The 19,934-nt window shown below is 40.9% G+C and overlaps 1 protein-coding gene across 26 annotated transcripts in view; it reads left to right on the top strand.

The window, feature by feature from the left end:
• KCNMA1 (potassium calcium-activated channel subfamily M alpha 1) overlaps positions 1–19,934 on the top strand; it is a 719,065-nt gene that overhangs the window by 398,340 nt on the left and 300,791 nt on the right. For all 26 annotated transcript variants that reach the window (XM_008519122.2, XM_008519119.2, XM_070612927.1 and 23 more), the window contains 2 exons: positions 14,567–14,660; positions 15,522–15,633. In XM_008519122.2, coding sequence (XP_008517344.1) covers positions 14,567–14,660; positions 15,522–15,633 — 206 coding nt within the window. The remainder of the gene's footprint in view (positions 1–14,566; positions 14,661–15,521; positions 15,634–19,934) is intronic.

Raw genomic sequence — 19,934 nt, 5'->3', positions numbered from 1 at the left:
TTCCTGCAAAAGAAGGACAGTGGCATATTCTCCTGCATTTAAACTTCTATCAACTTCCTTTTCCCTGTAGGATAAAGACTAAACATGCTGCAGAGGCACATACGTGCTCCACAGTCTCCTATCCGGCCTCCTCTCTTGCCAATCCTAAAGTCTACTTAGGCTCCAGTCATATGGTGCCTCCTTACATTCCCAGAGTGCACTGTGTCCTCTCGTGCCTGCGAGTTTCTGCCCATGCTTAACCCTCTGCTTCAATGCCTTATCTTGCCTTCTCTCCCTGACAAATTTCTGCTCATCGCTCAAGACCCATCTCAAAGTTAGGCACAGGCCTCTTTTACTTTCAGAGTCCTTTGTTTCTTACCTGTATTTAAGTACCAATGATCATATTATCTAAAAGTGACATTGCATTTACCAGCCAGCCACTAATGAAACATTTAACATTTACTAATTCATTTATTCTTCTCCGTGACTTGAGGAGGTAGGTATTATTTCATTTTATACATGAGGAGACTGAGGTACAGAGAGATTAAGCAACATGCCCAAGGTCATATAGAATTTCTCAGCAAGGCACTCTTGCATATATGCTTCCAGAAATTAAAATCTGGGTGGATTCCTCTACGAAATGGAAAGCTCCTCAAGAGTAGGTATCATGTTTGATTGAATTTTATGTCCCTAAAACTAGTATAGTGCCTGTCACAGAAGAAGAAGCTTGGGGAAATTTGTTGAATGAATGTACAGACTATTATGTTTTCGTTCAAAACTATAATCTTTTTGAAAACATGCCATTCAACTTAAGCTTTTAAGTGTTTAATTGATAAGAGGGAATAAATTGTGATCAAGTGGAAACAGCTGCATCTTGCGGCATGAGGAAGGTGGAGCTGGGAGGCATCCTGTGTGTCATCTCTGCCTGCATTCACTCACATGTTCCACTGTGCTCAAGTCCTGCTGGATGTTCAGCTCTCACTGAGCACGGAAGGTTGAGATAGTCCCTGCTCATTCACACGGGGCCTGGGTTCACCCTCATGGCTGTAATCACACATGCAGGGGATGAGAAGGCTGAGCTCCAGGAGAACATTTTAAGAGAAGAAGCTGCTTCCTTCCCACTATTTCCGGTCAGAACCAGGAGGGAGAAGTTGTGAGTCAGGGGAATGTGTTAGAGATCACATGAGGCAAAAGGGGAGGAAAAAAGAAAACAGATCTTGTGTTTAGTAGGCAGTTTACAAGAAAGCATTTCTCAGACATCCCATGTAACCTTGATATCAGAGGGGAGCTTGAGGGGCCCCGGCTGAATCAGTAGTATTTTTATTTCTTTAAGGAGAACTTTAAATGGTATTTTGTGTTTTTTTTTGTTTGTTTTTGCTGATCAATTGATTTTGATAAAAATACCTTTGCGGAATCTCACCTATAACTAAAGTCCTGTGAAATGGTCAAGGTATATGTGGTGAACTCACTTTTGATGCCATGCGTGCTGAGATGAAGAAAAGATGGTTCCCCCTGGGAGTGGGTTTAAATTCAAGGTCATAGGTGGCTCCTGGGGGTTGTAGTTGCATAGAGTCACCTACCCTTGCACCATCCCAAGCTTTCATGACTGTTGGGTTCCTTCAATGCCATGTTATGCCTCGGGAGTCACCATGAGCTCTATAACCAAGGTGTTGAGAATGTTGGCACTTAACTGTCTCTTATTTATCTGACCAGCTTAGCTCTGCTTCTATAATGAACTCTAACCACAGGAAATCATGGTGTGTATCTTTATGTAACTGATGCGTTGCTTCTCGTGAATTTTCACAATATCTTAAAAATGATGGTTGATGTTAAAGACTCTAATGAGGTTATTTGTTGAAGCAATATATATTATAAAAAGACATGCACATGAAAGGATGGCCAGGGAAACCATCTCATCAGAGTAACAACCAGTTCTGTCCTTACCCTCCCTGCTCTGTTTCTTCCCTCCTCGTCCCCAAAGCTTCCTCTTCTCACGTGTAATGCCAGTGCTCTGTACAGTGTTCTGTTTATAGTGGTTTGAACGTTTTTCTGCCCATGTCTTTCATTGCTGAAGTAACTCACCTCTCTCATATCGACTCTTACCCAGGAGCCGCACTGCAGACTCTTTGATGTAGGTCTTTTCTGCATGGCAGCTAAGGCCAAGCTGTGGTTTTCATTGCATGATGCAACTTCACCCTTTTGGTTGTCGCCTCCAGGTTAACCAGATCCTTTTCCTGCATTGCCCATGCATGTCGCGTGCTTTCTCCCAGGGCCCGGACCTGAATGTGGTGAGCACTGGGTACATGCATGGATTGAAGCAGAGAGCGCTCCAATAGTCTGAAGCACTGGGATTTGGCATTCTCTTTGGATATCCTTGTGGGCCCCCAATTTGCTGTGATACCACAAAGGCCACTATCTCCCTTAAAAACTCAAGACTAGAACATTGGGAAAGAGAGAAATAAATCTCTTGTTTTTAGGTGTATGCTGAGCAAAGGCTAATGATAAGGAATTTAGAAGAGAGGGTCAGTTTTCCAGGTAACAACTTGCCTGATGATCAGTCTTACAAATTCCAAACTCTGCTGGGTGTGCCTAAAGTGACCAGTATTATGATACCTTATCACATCTTTCTTAACACTGTTATCTAGTTTGGTTTTGCTTAGATCTAATAAATATCTAAATGTATACACTTAAAAAGAACACCTCTTAAGCTAAATGCTCTGGGAAGTACAATCATTGGCCTTTGTCTTAGTTTATTGTGTAGACAAGAGTGACACTAATTTAACCTCAAAAGACATGAGATGGCAGTGCTATAAAGGAATACCATATTCGTTGAAGCATGTTGGCGTTGCATTATTGATTAGTAATTGTGATCATTTTCTCTCTTTGAAATATATTTTTGCCTTAGGCCTGTCTAATGACTTTCTCTAAAACTGCTTTTCTTTTTTTAACATGTGTTTTTGTCCCTTGTTTTTTCTCCCTTTTATTTGCAGAATGGACTTTTTTAAAACATTATTGTCAAGATCTGTTTTCTTACTGGATTTTTTTTGTTATTTCATAGAAGTAGATGCTTTATATTTTAGACGTAACTTGACTGTAAATTGAGAAAGATGACGGATGGGTGTTACCAAGCTTTGATAATCCTAGGGTAGGAATAGGAGTTCCCAGAGAATTCCCAGTGGTACTGGCTTGCTAGAGCCTCTTACATTAAAACTACACACTACACAGTCATAATGGCACAAAATTGAAGGCTTTGTATCTTGTTTTTATTTTTCCTCCTGAGTCGTGATTTCCTCATATCTGGGGGATTGAGTAAATTGAAGCTCTTTCCACACTCCTTTTTTCCCTGATTCTTTTAAACATATCCTATTCACCCTATAGAAAGAGACTTTGCTTAGAATTTCATAACATGTTCTTGTGGTAACCAGTATAAAGGTCCTGTGAATTGAGAGCATTCTCTTTTTGAAAGGAGCTTAGGCGGAGTTACAGTGCAGACCTGTGCAGAGCAGGTAATCCTGAACAGCTCACTGACATGCTCTCACTTCACCAGAGCTCTCCTCTAGGGGTTTGGTAAAGGAAACAACTGGTTCTCCTTTGTGATGTCCTTCAGTAAAGAGACCCACTCCTCTTTCTCAGAAAAACACAGTGCTTGCAGATAAGATGAAAGGATTTCCAACACCCAGCATAGGGTGAGGGTAAGCGGATCCATTCATGAAGGCAAAGGAGAAAATCATAAGAAATCAGCTTCCTAGGGGCATCCTGGGTCCCTCACAGGGATGTTTTTACTGTGATGGGAAGAACAACTCTAGAGAAAATCAGAGATACGGCAATAGAACTAAACCGGGAAACTGCAAGAGAAAGCAAGCAAAAGGAAACCTTACCCCGAGAGCATGTCATTCATGCTATTCCTTTCTAAATTTGGATCCAAAGTCAAGTGGACACCATTGGTATGGTGAAAAGAGCTATTATTTCTGAGGCATGAGCAGGAAAATTTTGATAAATAAGTGATTTCCAATGCTAACCAGAAGCAAGCAGGAAAGGAAAAAATGAAGGGAAGAAATGTTCCAGGAGATAAGAAGTTATTTTCATGAAGTAGTTAAGAAGGAAATTAAAAGAGTATATACTTGCAGGTATGTATATTGTATAATCATAGAATTTAATGAGATATTATAATTTCTCTGTTAATGATGACAACTTGTTTCTAAAGATAACTTGTCACATCTGATTTTCTGTTGGTCTCCACTACCCAGGTTGCTTTATGGCATTCCTAAGGAGTGACTACTGCTTTGTACTGAGCAGACTCATGACTTCTAATCAGCAACATCTCAGACTCTCCTTTTTGGCTGTGAGGCTGCTGGGCTCTCCACAAATCTCCTAAATAGGAATACTTACAAAACTTCCATGCCTCAGCTGTCAGCCAAAGACAGAGCTAAGACACAGCTATTTTATTGCCTTGTGTAATAAAGGTATAACTGTTTTCTATGCCAGATGTCAGAAAGACTTGTACTGGGTCTTTCTCTGTATCTTCTTGAAAAAAATTCTCAGCTGAAAAACAACCTCAGGATGTCAGAAATAGCATAATTATCTTTTAGCACCACATATAAATTTATGTGTAACTTTTAAGAAACACTAGTGTCGTAGTGGTGAATATCACATGTGACAGCATTTTCTGTTCTTCAAAGTGAAGCAACAGATAAATGAAACAACAATTTCTTTACATAATTATCAGTGCCAGGCAGGTCTTCAGTGTTGGCACTCTTTGTCATTGTAGCTCTTTGATTGAGACCACTCAAGGGATTTTTTGCCATTCTGCTTGGGTCTAGAAGTGGCTGGGAGGTGGCAAAGGTGAAACTGTAGTAGGTCTTAGGCTACTGGCAGAATATTGGAGTTCCTTGAAGAGACTAGGAAAGGGATCTGTCTCACGCATCCTCAGTATCTCCATCTGATTAGACCACTAGTCTGGGTGGGCCTGGCTATAGCATGAACAATTTCGGCTTCCCCACTCTAAGTCCTTGCAAGTAGATCTATAGCAAGGAGGCATTGCCAATGTGAGGCTATCCAGGTGAGTCAGGATTACATCAAAGCCAAGGAGGAGGCCAGGGATGGGAGCATAGGGCATAAGCTAGGTGGGAGACTAGTGAGCTGACCAGGGAATGCCCAGAAGAATCCAAGACAAACATCTGGCAAAGAAGGCTCAAACAGAAGAATTTTGAGATCTGCACTCAGTAGCCACCCAAAGAGGTGCCACAATGATCTGAAAGCCTGTTGTGTTGTGGGAATCCCAACCTACCTACTCAATCTTGCCCTGACTGGCCAGCCTTTGTAAATAGAGGGCTCATGCTTTTTCTTAGGCACCCTTACCATTCTCTATGCGATTATGAGAGCTTCTTATTTGGGAAGACTTGAGGCCAAAATGCCTTGAAACTGTGCCCTCAGGCTGCTTCCTCATGGTTACTCTCTCCTTAAGAGACGGTGACACCAGGCAATTGCCCCCCAATGTCTGGGAGATGGCTATCAGTTATTACTGGCTAGAGATGATTGTTTATGGGCCTCTTCATACATGTGTGGCAACACTTAATATCCAGAAAAAAGGCATTGGAGGCTGAACCTAGTGGTAGGATGAATGCTCTATTCTTGCTTCCTCAGGTATAAGTTTTAGTAGGCATGAGAGGAGTATGGTTTCAGGCATTGTGTCTGGATTCCCTGCTTTCCATTCAGACCTGGGACTTCCTCTCTTCCCGCTTCTTCTCTCCATTTCTATTTATCTCACCCAGACTGTCATGTTTTGTGTATGGTCCCAGAGTGGTTTGGGGCTGGGTAGAGAACATGCATTTGTGCTGGAAGGCTTTGGATATATGAATGTGTGTGTGCCCACCCACTTGTACCACCCCACAACTATACATGGCTCACTGACCCTTCCCTTGAAGAATCCTCAGTCTGTTTTGTAGTATTTGTATGTGAGTGTGTATACATTAATTACTATTTGAATCATCTACTGCATCATGTCCTTCTAATAGATAAACAAGAATTTATTAATGAAGAAACAGCTAGAGTCAGTGGAGGTAGGGAAACGAGAGAGTGAGAATCAGTCAGTTATGACTTCTCAGACAGTTCAGTGAAAACTAAAGCAGCATTCATTCGTCAAGTCTCTGTTTTATGTAGTAGCTTAATTGTGATTTATTAGATAAAAGTTGCTGGCAAATATGAACACTAATTCTACTCTGGTAACAACTGTGATTGAAATAATTGTAGTCTGTAGACAAGCTGGAGAAAACAAGCCTTAGTGGGTAGGTTGTCTTGGATATCATTCTGAGAGTCCAACAGGGAAGAAATACATAATCTTACAGACCTAGAACTGGAAGAGACATTCAGAAGACATGTGAGTGGTTCCTCCCCCTGCCTCTCCTCCAGATCCACGCTAAGCCAACCAGGCAAATGAAACTGCCTCCATGGCTAACGACTTGGGAAAAGGAGAGTGCACAATCTCCTGTGGCCACCTGTTAAGGTGACTCATGCCTTTCTCTGTCAGGAAAGCTTGGTTAATTATTTAGTATTTATGAGACTGTGTGGCTGCCTTCATGGAAACAGGATTTTACTGGTGTTTCTTCTTTAATATTACCCAAAGTTGATGCTCTAAATGATAGAATCACATCAGATGTTAGCTCATTGCACACCTTATTGAGCATTTGAATTATATTGCAACCCCTGAGAAGGAGGCCATAAAGTGGATACAAATGGAAAAATAAGGTGTGAAGTAATTGATTCTATCAGTTTTTGTTCATTTGGATGATTGCCTTTTTTGGCGTTCTTCTCTAAATAGTTCTTATGACCACTGTAGTTATTACCCTAGTTTCTAGAATAACTATCACTTGTTCAGTGCTTAGTCTTTACTCATTTGATTTCATCCTCACAACAGCCCTCGAGGTTTGTATCCTTATCTCCAGTTTACAGATGAGAAAACCAAGGCTTAGAGAGGTCAAATTATTTGCCTACTGTCATTTAGCTAGCAAGCGATGGAGGTGGGATTTTAACTCTTCCATAGAACTTCAAAACTACCTAACGGCTACTCCTCTTTAGGTCAACTTGTAATGCTCACATTTTGCTTTTGATTTATTTATTTGGGTGCATTTGTGGCTGCAAAGATGTGGAATGAGGATGAGAGGGAGAACCTAAGCTCAGATAGTTTACTGAAATCTTGTAAGAAAATTTAGAAGAGCTCCATGAGAAAGTGACAGAGATTTCACCATCTGAGTTTCATGAAAACAAATTATCTATGTTTCATTGAGAAATCCAATGTGTAAGACACTGACATATTTTGTTCTCTCTCCATCAGCGATTTCTGTCGTTTTCTTTGTCTGCTAGAAGAATACATAATTATTAGGACTATTCAGGTAGACACCCTGAGCCATACAACTGCTCTGAGGTCTACCGCTATCATTGTTCCAGAATTCTCCATATCACTCAAAGCTCAGGAAGACAGAGCACATAGAATTCTGAAGAGTAGTGAGGGTTTACATACCACCTCTCCTTTTGTTCCAATTCATTTCTACATGACACTTGTGAGGCATGTGATTGTGGCTATTGGATCACATCTCATCAGTTGAGGAGAGGAACAAATTAGAAGCCTGCTGCTGTCAGAAAGATTAATAGATCTATTGATACAAACTCATAACTGAAGATTTCTCAACAAAGCCATTTAACCAGTGGCTTGGGATTGTGATAGATCAATATCGCAAGTAACAAAAAGTGTTTTCTCTTCACATTAGAATCATTGCACGGTCTAAGAAAAGTGTTTTGAGATAAAACAAAGGGACCATTTTGATGTTGTTGTCATTAGTATTGATTAATGATTGAAACACAAACTTACCCATCAACGATAACAACATCTTAGAAGATAACTACTCCAAGTTGTTCTGGGATAAAGTCACGATGATAGTCAACAGAAAAGCCTTGCTTCTATTTGTTAAAACTATTAAAAACTACACAACTCATTGAATACATGCCCCACCCCATGTAAACACTAAAAGCACCAATGTTAGAAAGATAAGCTCTTAAATACGTAGCTCTGAGAAGGTGATTAAAATTGGGGCACTAAGAAAAGCAAAAAGATAAAAAGCCTTCAACTTTGATCCTTTCAGGATCTGAGCAGTCCGTGGGTGCTGGCCAGTTTAGAGGGCAGTCTGCTACATAAAGATTATTGCTTTCTCAATGATTAATTGATATCATGACATTCACACTAAATCCACTATTGTTATTAGCTTGCAAGATATTTTTCTGAGACCTAAAATTATGTAAATAATACTATTGATTTCTAATTTGAAGTACATTTTTTATAATTTTATATAATTTTATATATTTTATAATTTTTTCTAATTTTATAATTTCTTTGCCTCATAATCAGATTAGCTAGGTGCATTTGTTCCTATTTTGTAGGCAGGAAAACTGAGACATTTTGCTTATCCAGTATATCCAGACATTACTAGGAAAATCTCAAATCACTTAGATTTACTCACTCTTGGTTCCAGCTACCTTCCATAGTATCCATGACTATATGATGTCATCATTTTTCTTTATTTCGATTGAATGGAATGGGATATGAAGCTTATTAATTGTCTAGTCTATAGTTAAAAGTATTCAAAGTATCTAAACATTATAATCCATCACTATGTTCATTCTTGTTCTTCTAAAATAAGAGAGGGTGAGAGAAAACTGAGGAACCTTGAGGATCATCCATCTTTAAGCAGATGGATAACTAGGAGTTATTCCTCTATAAGCAGAGAAACTTTCCCTCAGCAGAGGGGGTCAGGCTCTATGATGCCACTACCATTCAGGGTCCTAAGAAGGACTTCTGGGAATTAATAATGTCCCACAAGACAGTCTTTACAGAGCAGAGTTAGATACAGTTTGTACAGGTCAACTTCCTCTGAATTTTCCCAGGCCTTTTGACAAATGCATGAATTTTTTCTAGGGCAGTTTGACTTCCTCGATAAATCCATCAACCCCCATTGTTTTTGCATGAGCTCCATGCCAGGCTCTGTGGATAGCAGATACCATGTCTTGTGCCTCTTCCTGTTGCAATTCAACAGGAGAAGTGAGTTGGTATGAGAGAAGGGATATTGGGTCTCTGTCCCACCTCCACCACTTAGCTACATGATCTTGGTTAGGTTTCTGAGCCTCTGCTTCTCTGTCTGTGAAATGGAGATGATGACAAAATATTTACTTTGTTTTGCCAAGCTGTGAGGACCAAACGCAATAGTATGTGTAAACGCTGTACAATTGCCAGGTATTATTATATTGAATTCAATACGAACCAACATTATGAGGCAGTTTAGAATTCCTTGCTCCTCATACCATAGGATTTCAGAGACGGGGGAGGTCAGTGAGAGCACAAGTAATTTGCCAAGCCATGCCTTTACGTTGGCCTTGAAGGCTACCTAAGGTTTGAACACAAAGAGGGAAGAGCATTTGAAGAGCAAAAGCATAGATTTAGAATTAGGAATATAGGAATGTGTGGGTCACATTCATGAAATCATGAAGACACCAGCTCATGGTAGCAAAAAGCACAGTAGAAAATAAAATGGGAGGTGGAGTGAGGCTAGGTGTTAGAGGTTCTTCACAGCCAGGCGTAGAGTTGATGTACGAGGCAGGAGAGAGCCATGATGGTGGCTGAATGACATCTTTTAATTAAATTAATCTGGCAACATTGCAGAGCTGAGACTAGGAGAAGGGTCTGGAATCACTAAGCTTATTGTATTGATCCATATCTTCAGTGATGTGGGCCTGAACTCTGGTGGTCCATAATCCTGGTGGGAATTGAGAAGCCTCCATCCAATTTAAAAAGAGACTAGCCACAAGAGTGAGGATAATTTACATGTTGGAAATTATTTCACAAAGTGCTGTTTTGTTCCTCAGCTAGCCCCTTGGCTCTCATGTGGTTATTTATTAAATCACGTTGGATGTTTGCTATTGTTGTTGTTGTTCCTAAGCTGTTTAGCATTTCTTTATCCCCTATAAATGGTGGTCTCCATAACCTCTCCCCATCTATATTTTACCATTTTCCTTTTAATCTTAAACTAAAAATGTGCTCCTCAGGCACTCTCTCATTGTTAATTGGATGTCACTGGTGAAGCTTGCATGCTGGTGTTGTAATTACTTCCCTGTATCGTCTTAATTTTTTCCCCCTTGTTCACATCTGAAACTGAAAATATCTGTTCAACACCTTGATCTCAGCAATTAGTTAAGTGGTATGCAGCTGGTTATCTGGGGTGTGGGCTCAAACGCTTCATCATCTCTATTCAGGTCTGAATGGGGATCTTCTCAAACAGTAACACTTGTGATTAGTGTATAATTGCAAGAAAGTTCTTCTGAGCAGTGGTTCTCAAAGTGTGGTCCCCAGAAGAGCAGCAGGATCTGAGAAATTGTTAGAAATGCAAATTCTTAGGACTTCATCCCAGACCTACTAAATCAGAAGCTCTGGGAGCTGGGGCCCAGCAACATTTTAACAAGCCCTCCAGGTGCATGCTGAAGTTTGAGAATCATGTCCTGGAGAAGTGTCTTCACAGGGTTGGGCAACCAGACTCAAGGAGGTAGGAAAACAGACCCAGAAAACAGCAGGAAAGTTTAGAGGCTGAGAAGAGAGGGCAATTACTTCCCTCTTGGAGATGATGCAGACGTCTAGAGGATCAACCGTGAGAAGTGGGATTTTTGTCCTTAGCTACCTGCCCTTTGAAAGTAAACCTGAGTAGCCATTGCTTGTCTCGAGCTTTAGAAAGACAAGTTCTTAAGTCAGTCTTCGGGAAGGACTGTTGGATCTTCCTGCTCAAGGGTTTTCATTGGACATTATATTGTTAAATGGATGAAGAAAAAGTATACTTCCTACTTTGGATGAGTCTTATTTTCCTCTATAGAGACATCTAAATACCGGATGTGCTTACATGATGGTCAAGAGGAATTAGGAGTTCGTCTTTCAACCTCTATCCTACACTGAACATTTATCCCGTGAGAGGAAGCTCTCCACTGAGGTTCTTTTGAAGGTGCCCCAATCATAGAGTCCTGGGCAAAACACTAAACTGGTCTAAGGTTTTAGTATCACACTAGATCTGTGGACTGTGAGAGCCTAGGAATGAATAGTCCATCAGCTTAGCAAGTATCCTCTGTCCTCTAATTAGTAAGTCATTAGTTAATCAAGAACAATTTAGGGAAAATCAGTTTGCTACTACTAGGATCAGAACTTCCATCCATATTTTAGCTTTTAAAACTCCTCTTTTTTTTCCTTTTGGCAACGTATGCCCATATAAAGTCTATTCTGATGTGGGCATACCTTGTCAGAATGGCAATCCAAATTTGTGAGTAATCCAGAGTCACTTTGCTTTATAGTTTAAAAAAAGTGATTTCTCTTGTAGTTTTTGAAAGTTCTGTGTATCTAGACAAGGAACTCTCTATTTTACACAAAAAGGGAGAGGAATTTCTATTTCATTCTCCATCCTACAATGAGCATTAATCATTAAGATGAAGTCTCTTTAGGAGGGAAATAAACCCTAGCTGATATAGCCAACCCTTTTGTTGTTGAATTATGTATTTTCTTTTTATAAGATCAATGAACTTCTCCATGGGTTGTTTCCATTTGGATAATGAAATGATGGAGCTTTATAATCTCACTCCGTGGTCTCTGATTGGGTAAGCTACTGTACTAAAGGCACTCGGAGGATTTATCTTGGAGGGGATCCTAATAAACAATTGTGTTGACACTTGAGAAAACTAGGCAAGACATTTCTCCTTGGACTGTTATGGCTAGCAGGAAAGAGCTAAAGGGATAGAAAACAAACTCCCTGATCACTCTGGTCATAGCTGGGTCCTAGGGCTTGGCTCTCTTGTCCCAGAGCTTCCTGCGTCTCTCCCTGCTTCATCTCAGCAGAGTGTGCTCATATTATTGGTGAACTTCAGCCAGAGGAAAAGCTGCTGGCACCAGCAATGTAATTTACTCCCTTTATTATTTCAGCTCAAAGTCTAGGACTCAAGGCATGATATAAAACAATGATTAAATCAGTTCTAAATTTTTGAAAGAAAGACTAGAGAAGAGGTCTATTATAGTTTCGGCATTGGTCTCTGTAAATCAGGGGTACTGTTGAGAAATATTTTTCAGCACAGTGTGCTTTAGCATCCAGCCCTCTCATTGTTGCCTTTGGGTATGGGCAATATAAGAGGGAGCAGCAGAAATGACAAGGAAGGCAAGAAACAATGGAAAGAAGCTGCTACAGCCTGCTTCCTTATACTCTAGAACATCTGCTTCCACTTATGTTGAACCAAAATATCCTCAATGGCATTCAGCTAACATCTCTCCCCCTACTATTCCATTCTCTTCCATAGCCTAGCAAATACTTTCCATAAGAGATGTATTTCAGTGTTACTACCAAATTAACCAGGAGGCCATGGAATTAATAGAAGCTTGGGAACTCACAGGAACCCCAAATATGCCACCAATAACTATGGCAATCAAAGGTTATTGTTTGGCTTTGATGATGTGATATTGGGTTTTCCATAATAGTCTTGGGAACCAAGACTTTCCTTCTGTCCCCTTACTGTGTACACATCAATCTTGATGAATACAAATTTAGAATTCACAGCTTAGTCACTGCAGGCAAGAGTGAAGACGTGAGTGCAATGTTTACCAACAGAGCTCTCCATTCTCACTCTCTTGCTTACTTTCTTACCCACACACCCCATTTATTCTTCAGTAGCACATCATAGCAGTGGCTTACATAGCACAGAGATGCATTATGTCTTCATCCGTTGGAATCTATAGTGGGTTTCTGGACAACCTAGTTCATGTACTTCTTTTCACTGCAAATAGAGTGGCTAAGAACTCTGACACCTGTGGGCCTTTTGGGTCTTGTTCTTGAGTTAAACAGAACTCTCTCATGGCTTGGGAGTTGCAGAAGTGTCCTGTATTAACTCTAGATCTGTATTTTCCTTTTTTCATTCAAATTAACACCTATATAGGAGAGCAGGCAAAGAGCAGTGGTAGGCTGTGATGTTTTAGCTTCTTTTGCTCCTGTCTCCTTTCAGCATTGGACTAGGCAAATTCATGCTGTCTTTCTGCCCACTTCCCTACTTTAGTGAAAATCCAGCAGTTGTCTTCTTTTTTTTGTAAAAGAACTATTTTTCAGTGTGTTTTTTGTTCAGTCTGCTTAGTTTGTAAATGTAAACATAGATTCCTCTTAATGCTTGTCTGAAGGTTTTTCCGTGTATTTGTGATTTGGGAGATTACAAAGGGCATGTTTGACTTGTAATGGAGATGAAGAATGGATCAATTCAGTGCATGTAATATGATCAGAGAGTCCCACGGACTCACCCACCATGCCTCTAAGTGAGCCCTGCATTCCCGTACTGCACAGATTCCTGCCTGTTGAAAAACCAAGCATTATCCTTATAGAAGTACAACTATACTAACTGGTATTGCATACAGCGATTTCCAAAGTGGTGATACTAGGAAATCCTCCATCCTCCATTTCTCAAGCTAGCCCTCTCCTGGCCCAGAGGTCCATGTTGCTTCCCCACTGGGGAAAGTATTTTGCTTCTCCCTCTCCCCCTGCCCCCTTCTCTCACCTCACCTTCTTTATGTCCCTGGCCTGTTATCATTTGCTTACCAATAACAGTATACTATGAATTTTCATTCACAGCTTTGAGATGCTTATGAGGCTTTCCTGCTCCCCACCCAGCCCCAAACTTGGGACTTTTCACACACTGATCCTCTGATCAGTTTGATGTGGGAAAGCACGCAGAAGCCACGTACCAGTTTGTATAGTAGTACCCTTTTGACCCGCCTACTCTTAAACAAAGTAGAGTGTGCTGGGGGTTTGCGTTGGCTGCTTGACACCCACAGAGCCAATTAACCTGCATGCCGAAAAAAGAAAAGCAATTAACCCTTAGAGTACTGCTTCAGCATTTTGTTTTGTGGTCTTCACTGTCACCAGTTGGGCAATGCTTCTTTCCTCGGATCAGAGAGCTATACATAATGTCCACACAGTCTAGTCAGAACACCAGCCAGGATCTTCTCCTCTACAGCTTTCCTGAGATGCTCCTGGGTCCTTTTTCATTAATCAACTAATGGCTTTAGAAATGTCCAAAATATAGCCACTGTGTTTGATTGACAATGGGCTCCACTTCCAACGTGCTGGAGGGTGTGAGGGACTGTTTTTAGCTTTGGTCTGTGTCCTTTAAAAGAAAGAAGTCAGTTCTTTAAGGGTTAATATGAAATTAAGGGATTTGTTGGTCTCTCCTGCTTGTCCTTCTTCCAGGGTGTCTGCATGGTCCTCTTTAGATTCTTAGCTCAACTGTTGAATAATAATAAAAAATAATATATATATATAAAATTACGAAAACAAATAAAAGAACAAAAGACTGAATGGTTGAATGGAAAGATCCCTTGGCAATGCTTGCTTGATTATCACAGGGGGTAGAAAGACCAAATGTTTGATTCTATGGACATTCATTTTGTCCTCTACCCTGAGCACCAGCACTGCACAGCCTTGTGGAAGACTTGATGATGCTTTCCATTTACCTCTTGTTTTTTCTTCTTCCTGTCTAATAGCCCAATAGAATCCTGCCAGAATTTCTACAAAGATTTCACATTACAGATCGACATGGCTTTCAACGTATTCTTCCTTCTCTACTTTGGCTTGCGGGTAAGTTTGCGCAACCCCGCTCGGTGTTGCAATGGGGCATGCAAGTCTTGTCCGCAGGGACAATTCCCCGTCAGCGTCTGCTCTCGCAGGGCAGATGAAGCCCAGTGTTTCCAGGGGAGATAGCAGACCCGCATTCTGATTTTCAGGCTATGAGAGAGCCCCTTCTTTAGCTCAGCATTCTCTGAAGTACATGTTAGTTTTGTTCCCAGGAGGAGACATAGGGGTTGAAATCACCGTATACCTCTACTGGTTGACTGTTTCTCTTCCCTCTATTCAAACATGAGTGCATTGTTTCTTTAAATAGAAAAAAAAGCTTTCTATTCTTAAAATTATGTTTATCAGTGCTCACTTGGCTGAATCCTGAGAGAACAGTTGTGAGGGTGAAATGAAGGGGGTAAATTGGCAGATTTGGGGACTTATACTAGACTCTGGTTATGAAGGGAGCTGTTCAGAATGTAGATTATAGAGGTGTGCGTGTGTATGCTTCCGTGCATGCCATGTGTGTATGCGTGTGAAGGAATGCGTACATGTATGCTTTATTTACAGTTATGTTTACTTTAGAGAGTCTAATGAAGGTGAGATCACTCAGCCTTCCCTATGGCGCTGTTGAAAACCACGTAAAAATATACTACCTGATCTGTCTCTAAGGCTAACAGAGCATATAGTCACACTCTGAAAAAGGCTGTGTATTGGAATTCTAGGACAAAAATAGCATGTGAGTTGTGTAGATATGAGTAGAGTATAACATCTCCCTCTGGAACCCATGAAAAACCTAAAGATACCCTTTGGCAAAAGAGTATAGTTTGAATGCTGGCACCGTGCTTCTCATTTTTCTCTCTTTGTTTTTTTTCTTACCCTCAGTTTATTGCAGCCAATGATAAGCTGTGGTTCTGGCTGGAAGTGAACTCTGTGGTAGATTTCTTCACGGTCCCCCCAGTGTTTGTGTCTGTGTACTTAAACAGAAGTTGGCTCGGTAAGTCCATCTCTTTTCTTTGTCCTGAGCCATGGCTGAAATATAGAATCTAGGGTGGATCAGAGGGTTCGGCTGTCCCCACAGAAAGAAAGTTTTCTGTATTACTGTGAACAGCTCTTAGAGTTTTCAAAGTTGATGGTGACAGTTCTCTTTCAAGCACTAGCCCAGAAGGATTTGCACAGTTAGTGCTTCACGTAATGCAGTTTTGTCATTGTTGAAGACTAGTGGTCATCACTGTCACAGCCAGGACCTCTATGTTCATGCTTCTGTCAATTTTCATTCAGGAACATGGAATTAGGACTAGACAAAGAAGCCCACAGGGACAAAACCAACTTTCCAAGTAGCTGGTTCAGGTGTCCCAAAGGCCTCCATGCCAAAGTTAGCTTCTGTCTGCTTCTTAGTTTTCTGAAGAGTGGGTCCAGCATGCTTTATTTATGTTATGAATTCCTTTGTTGGACAGGCTAAGGTAAAGCATCTTCAGTCACCTCTCGTCTTGAAGGAGGTTGAGCTCCCTTCCTGTGTTAAAGGAAGAGCTTTTGCTGGTGCTGTATTCACATCTCACTTCCTGTATCTACTTGGCATGTCACTTCCTGTATCAGGACTAGGACACTTTGGTGGGAAAAGTAACTGCTAGCTCAGAGGATGGCTGTGGCAGCCAAAGGCTCAGAGAGACAGCTTCAAACGTTCTCTTTGCTATGCTGAATACTTTTCTCAAAATGTTCCTGCTGCCACATAGACCACTGGGGAAGAAGGGAGGTTGAAACAGGTCTTGGAGGACTATTTGTGGGTTCCTTCTGTCTTTCTTTTTTTTTAAATTTATTTTCTTAACCTAATATTTTTCAAAGTAATATATATGTATTGAGTCACTATAAACATTCAAAGATATATAAAGAAAATATTAATCATCTCTTCCCCCTACACCCATCACTGCTTTCTCCCTGGGATGTTCAGTGTTAACAGTTTCCGTATCTGTTATGCTCATTCCAACACAAATCAACATGGATGTGCACGTATAATAGTGTTATACAGCTGGTGGTCTTTGTACCAAACAATCGTATCAATCACATTGCACTGCAATTTAGTTTTCCTGCTAATTAATAAATGATGGACATCCCTTCAGCTCTGTAATAATTCACTTTGTAACAGTAGCGCGAGGTTCTATAAATTGTTGTACCACAGTTTATTCAGCCATAACCCTAATGTTGGGCCACCTGGTTGTTTTCTTTTGCCTTTTTCTTCCACTCTAAAGCATGGTTTCATAAACACCCTCATCCACATATATATACAGTTCTATTTCTATTGATAATTCCAGGTTCCTGGAAGAAGACTTGTTGGATCAAAGAATATGTGTATTTTAGTCTATACGGATATCGTTGGACAACTTGCCAAAAATGTGTCAAGATATGCTTCCACTAGCAATATGTTTTGATGTTCTTGCTATCACTGTGAATTTATTATATACCCAGTAGCAAGTATTTAGGAAAGCGAGCATACTTTATATATAATGTATGCAATGATCACCTATACACATATATGTGTGTACCTCTATGTGTGTGTGTGCATGCATGTGTGTGTATCCTTTAAGGTTTCTAATTTCTACTGGTTATTAGAATTATATTCACTTGCTCAGTGGAGAAGTTTTCACCCTTGAGGTGAGACGTGCTTGCTTTGATTGGGTTTTCTAGCCAGCATGATGAGACCATTAGAGCCACACACCAGTCTCAGAAACATCCTGAGTGTGACCTAAATGTGCTCAGGTCCCAAGGCTCCTGGCTGCCTCAGCTTAGCTGGTAACTGGCTTTGTGATTTGGGGAACTCGTTTTTCTGCGCTTAGCCTGTTGCTTTTCATCTATAAGATAAAAGCTAGACTACGTGATCGCAAAGGTTCTTGAAAGGTTCTGAGCTGAAGCTCAGAAAGTCTAGACTAAATTACCTCAGTCTTCACACTTCGTGGATCTAAATTTTATGTCTGGGTCCATTCTCTCTTGGCTCCTTGTGATCCTAGATGATTGAGGGGACGCCCTCATGCTTGTGGTGGAGACATCCCTCCTCTGTGCGAGCAGATCTCGCCCCGGGTGAGAGTGTGGAGCCGAGTCTCCTTGTTGGGAGGGAAATATCCCCTAAAGCATCTTAGGGTCAGGAGAACCTGAATGTTTTTAAATCCATGCCTCTTTGTGGATGATTTAATCCTGATTTTTGGAGATGTGTTCTGATTTAGTGAAAATTTATCAAAGCAAACAGTAAAAAGGGAAGAAACAGAACAAAAAGGAAAAGGAAAGAGTAATGAGATACACCTTTGCATCAGCTGTGGTTGCTCTTCAAAAGAAATATCCTCTAAAATGTGCTTCAATTTGTTCATTAATTGAACGAGATTTATTAAGAACCTACTATGTGCCAGGCCCTATTCCAGATGATTAGAAAACAACAGTGATTAAAATACACAGCATCCTGCCCTCTGACATTGCAGTGGTGGCAGCGAGGGGAACAGGAAAAAAAAGAACCTAATAAATAAGTACATTATGTAGTATGTTAGAAAGCGTAAGTGCTATGGAAACTCAAAACATAACTTTTGGGGTCATGAAATAGTAATAATAATAATAGCAAAAATAACAACAAAAATAACCTTTCCCCTCTGTAGGAGAAGGCACATTTAATGAAATACTTTTGGTTCTTTGGTAACTAAGCCCTCTTGGGTGAAAAGTAAACCTAGTTTGCCTGTTATGGAGGAAAATTCAGCATAATATTTCAAGGAGGTTCCCATGTCTGATTTAATACACAGGCTATTACATTGTGAGACAATTATTGTACTGATGATGATGCCAGAGATAAAATGAACATTCCCGTGAGGTATGGCTTATAGTAGAAGGAGTAATCCCATTAAAAGGGGCATTTCAGGAAGTGCTGCCCTCCTCTAGGAGAATGAAAAGGCGCCACCTTCACTGGCTGAAGTTTGGGATAAAATGCAGGAAACTGAATCTATCTTGCACATACGGCCGGAGCAGTGCTGTGAGCAGAGGGCGGTGCTACAGCAGGCTCCTTGGTGGAGAAAAAAACAGAATGAATGCCACAACCCCCGCCCATACCTTTCCCAGAGCACAGCCCACACCACATTTGATTTCTTATTGTTAGTATGTCGTTGCACATTATCTAGTATAGTATTTAGTTACTTTATCGCATGTATCATCTTAGTGCATTTGACAGTGTATTACTAATAACAGCCAGTATTTATTCTGTTTCTACTATGTGTGGGGCACCCTGAAAAGCCCCTTACATACATGAACTCGCTTAATCTTCAGAGCAAACCTGTGAGCTAGGAATTATTTTCTCCATTTTGCAGATATGGAAACTGAGGCTCAGAGATTAACGATAACTCTCTGTCCAAGGTCACAGAGCCTGGGAGTGATGGAAGGGATGATTTGCCCAGGTTTGGTCTGACTATGTCCATATTCATGCTGTTCTTCTGCCTCTGTCCTTACCCTTGAGAGCTTTTGGGTTTTGAGGACTGGTTGGACATGACTGAGCTGATTTTGATGCTTTATGTTGGCACCCTTCCATCTCTTCTTACTCATAGAGGGTGTCACTTCAGGCAGGAAGGGAAGGGAAGAGATCTTTTTTAAGAACACACATCCTCATGTCTCTTCTTCGCCTTCCCACTCCTCCTTGCCCACCTTCAGTTTCTAGAGTTGCCACCAGGATCAGACAAAGACGTAGAGCTAGGATGGTGTCTCCTGAGTGCCAGGGGACTCAGCAGCGTGGGGACTGGGCCTGCTCCATGTCTTCCATCAATAGAGCACGGTGGTCCAGAGTCAAGCTTTGGGCTCAACCACCTCAATTCACATCTTGCTCAGCCACTTGCTAAGCCACTTGCTACTTTGAGCAAGGTCATTTTACCTGTCTTAAACTCAGCTCTCTCACCTGTGCAATGGGGGTAATTATAGTACTCACCTCCTAGGGTGGTAGTGGGGATTCAGTGAGGTAACCTGAGTCAAGTACCATGTGCATTGGACACAATTAATCATTACCCCTGGCCTTTCTTTCTAACCTATCATATTTTAAAGTGCTAGGGAAGAAAACAAACCAGAATAGAACCAAAAATAAGCAGTGAGATGTGAGGACATCCATATTGGCAGGCAGCAAGTCACTGCTTATTTTAATTCCCGTTGCCACATACCAGCTTATTCATTTTTGTTTCTCACAAATCCTTATCCTACCTCACTAAAATAAATGGGCCTTGACATGAGAGATGTGTCTTATTTTGAGACTTGAACACTTTCTGGGGAGAACTCCTTTGTTTGTCTCAT

The sequence above is a fragment of the Equus przewalskii genome, chromosome 1 (assembly GCF_037783145.1).
Source record: "Equus przewalskii isolate Varuska chromosome 1, EquPr2, whole genome shotgun sequence".
NCBI lineage: Eukaryota > Metazoa > Chordata > Mammalia > Perissodactyla > Equidae > Equus > Equus przewalskii.
The sequence above is the reverse complement of the archived record's forward strand: the minus strand, read 5'-3'. Positions and strand labels throughout refer to the sequence as shown.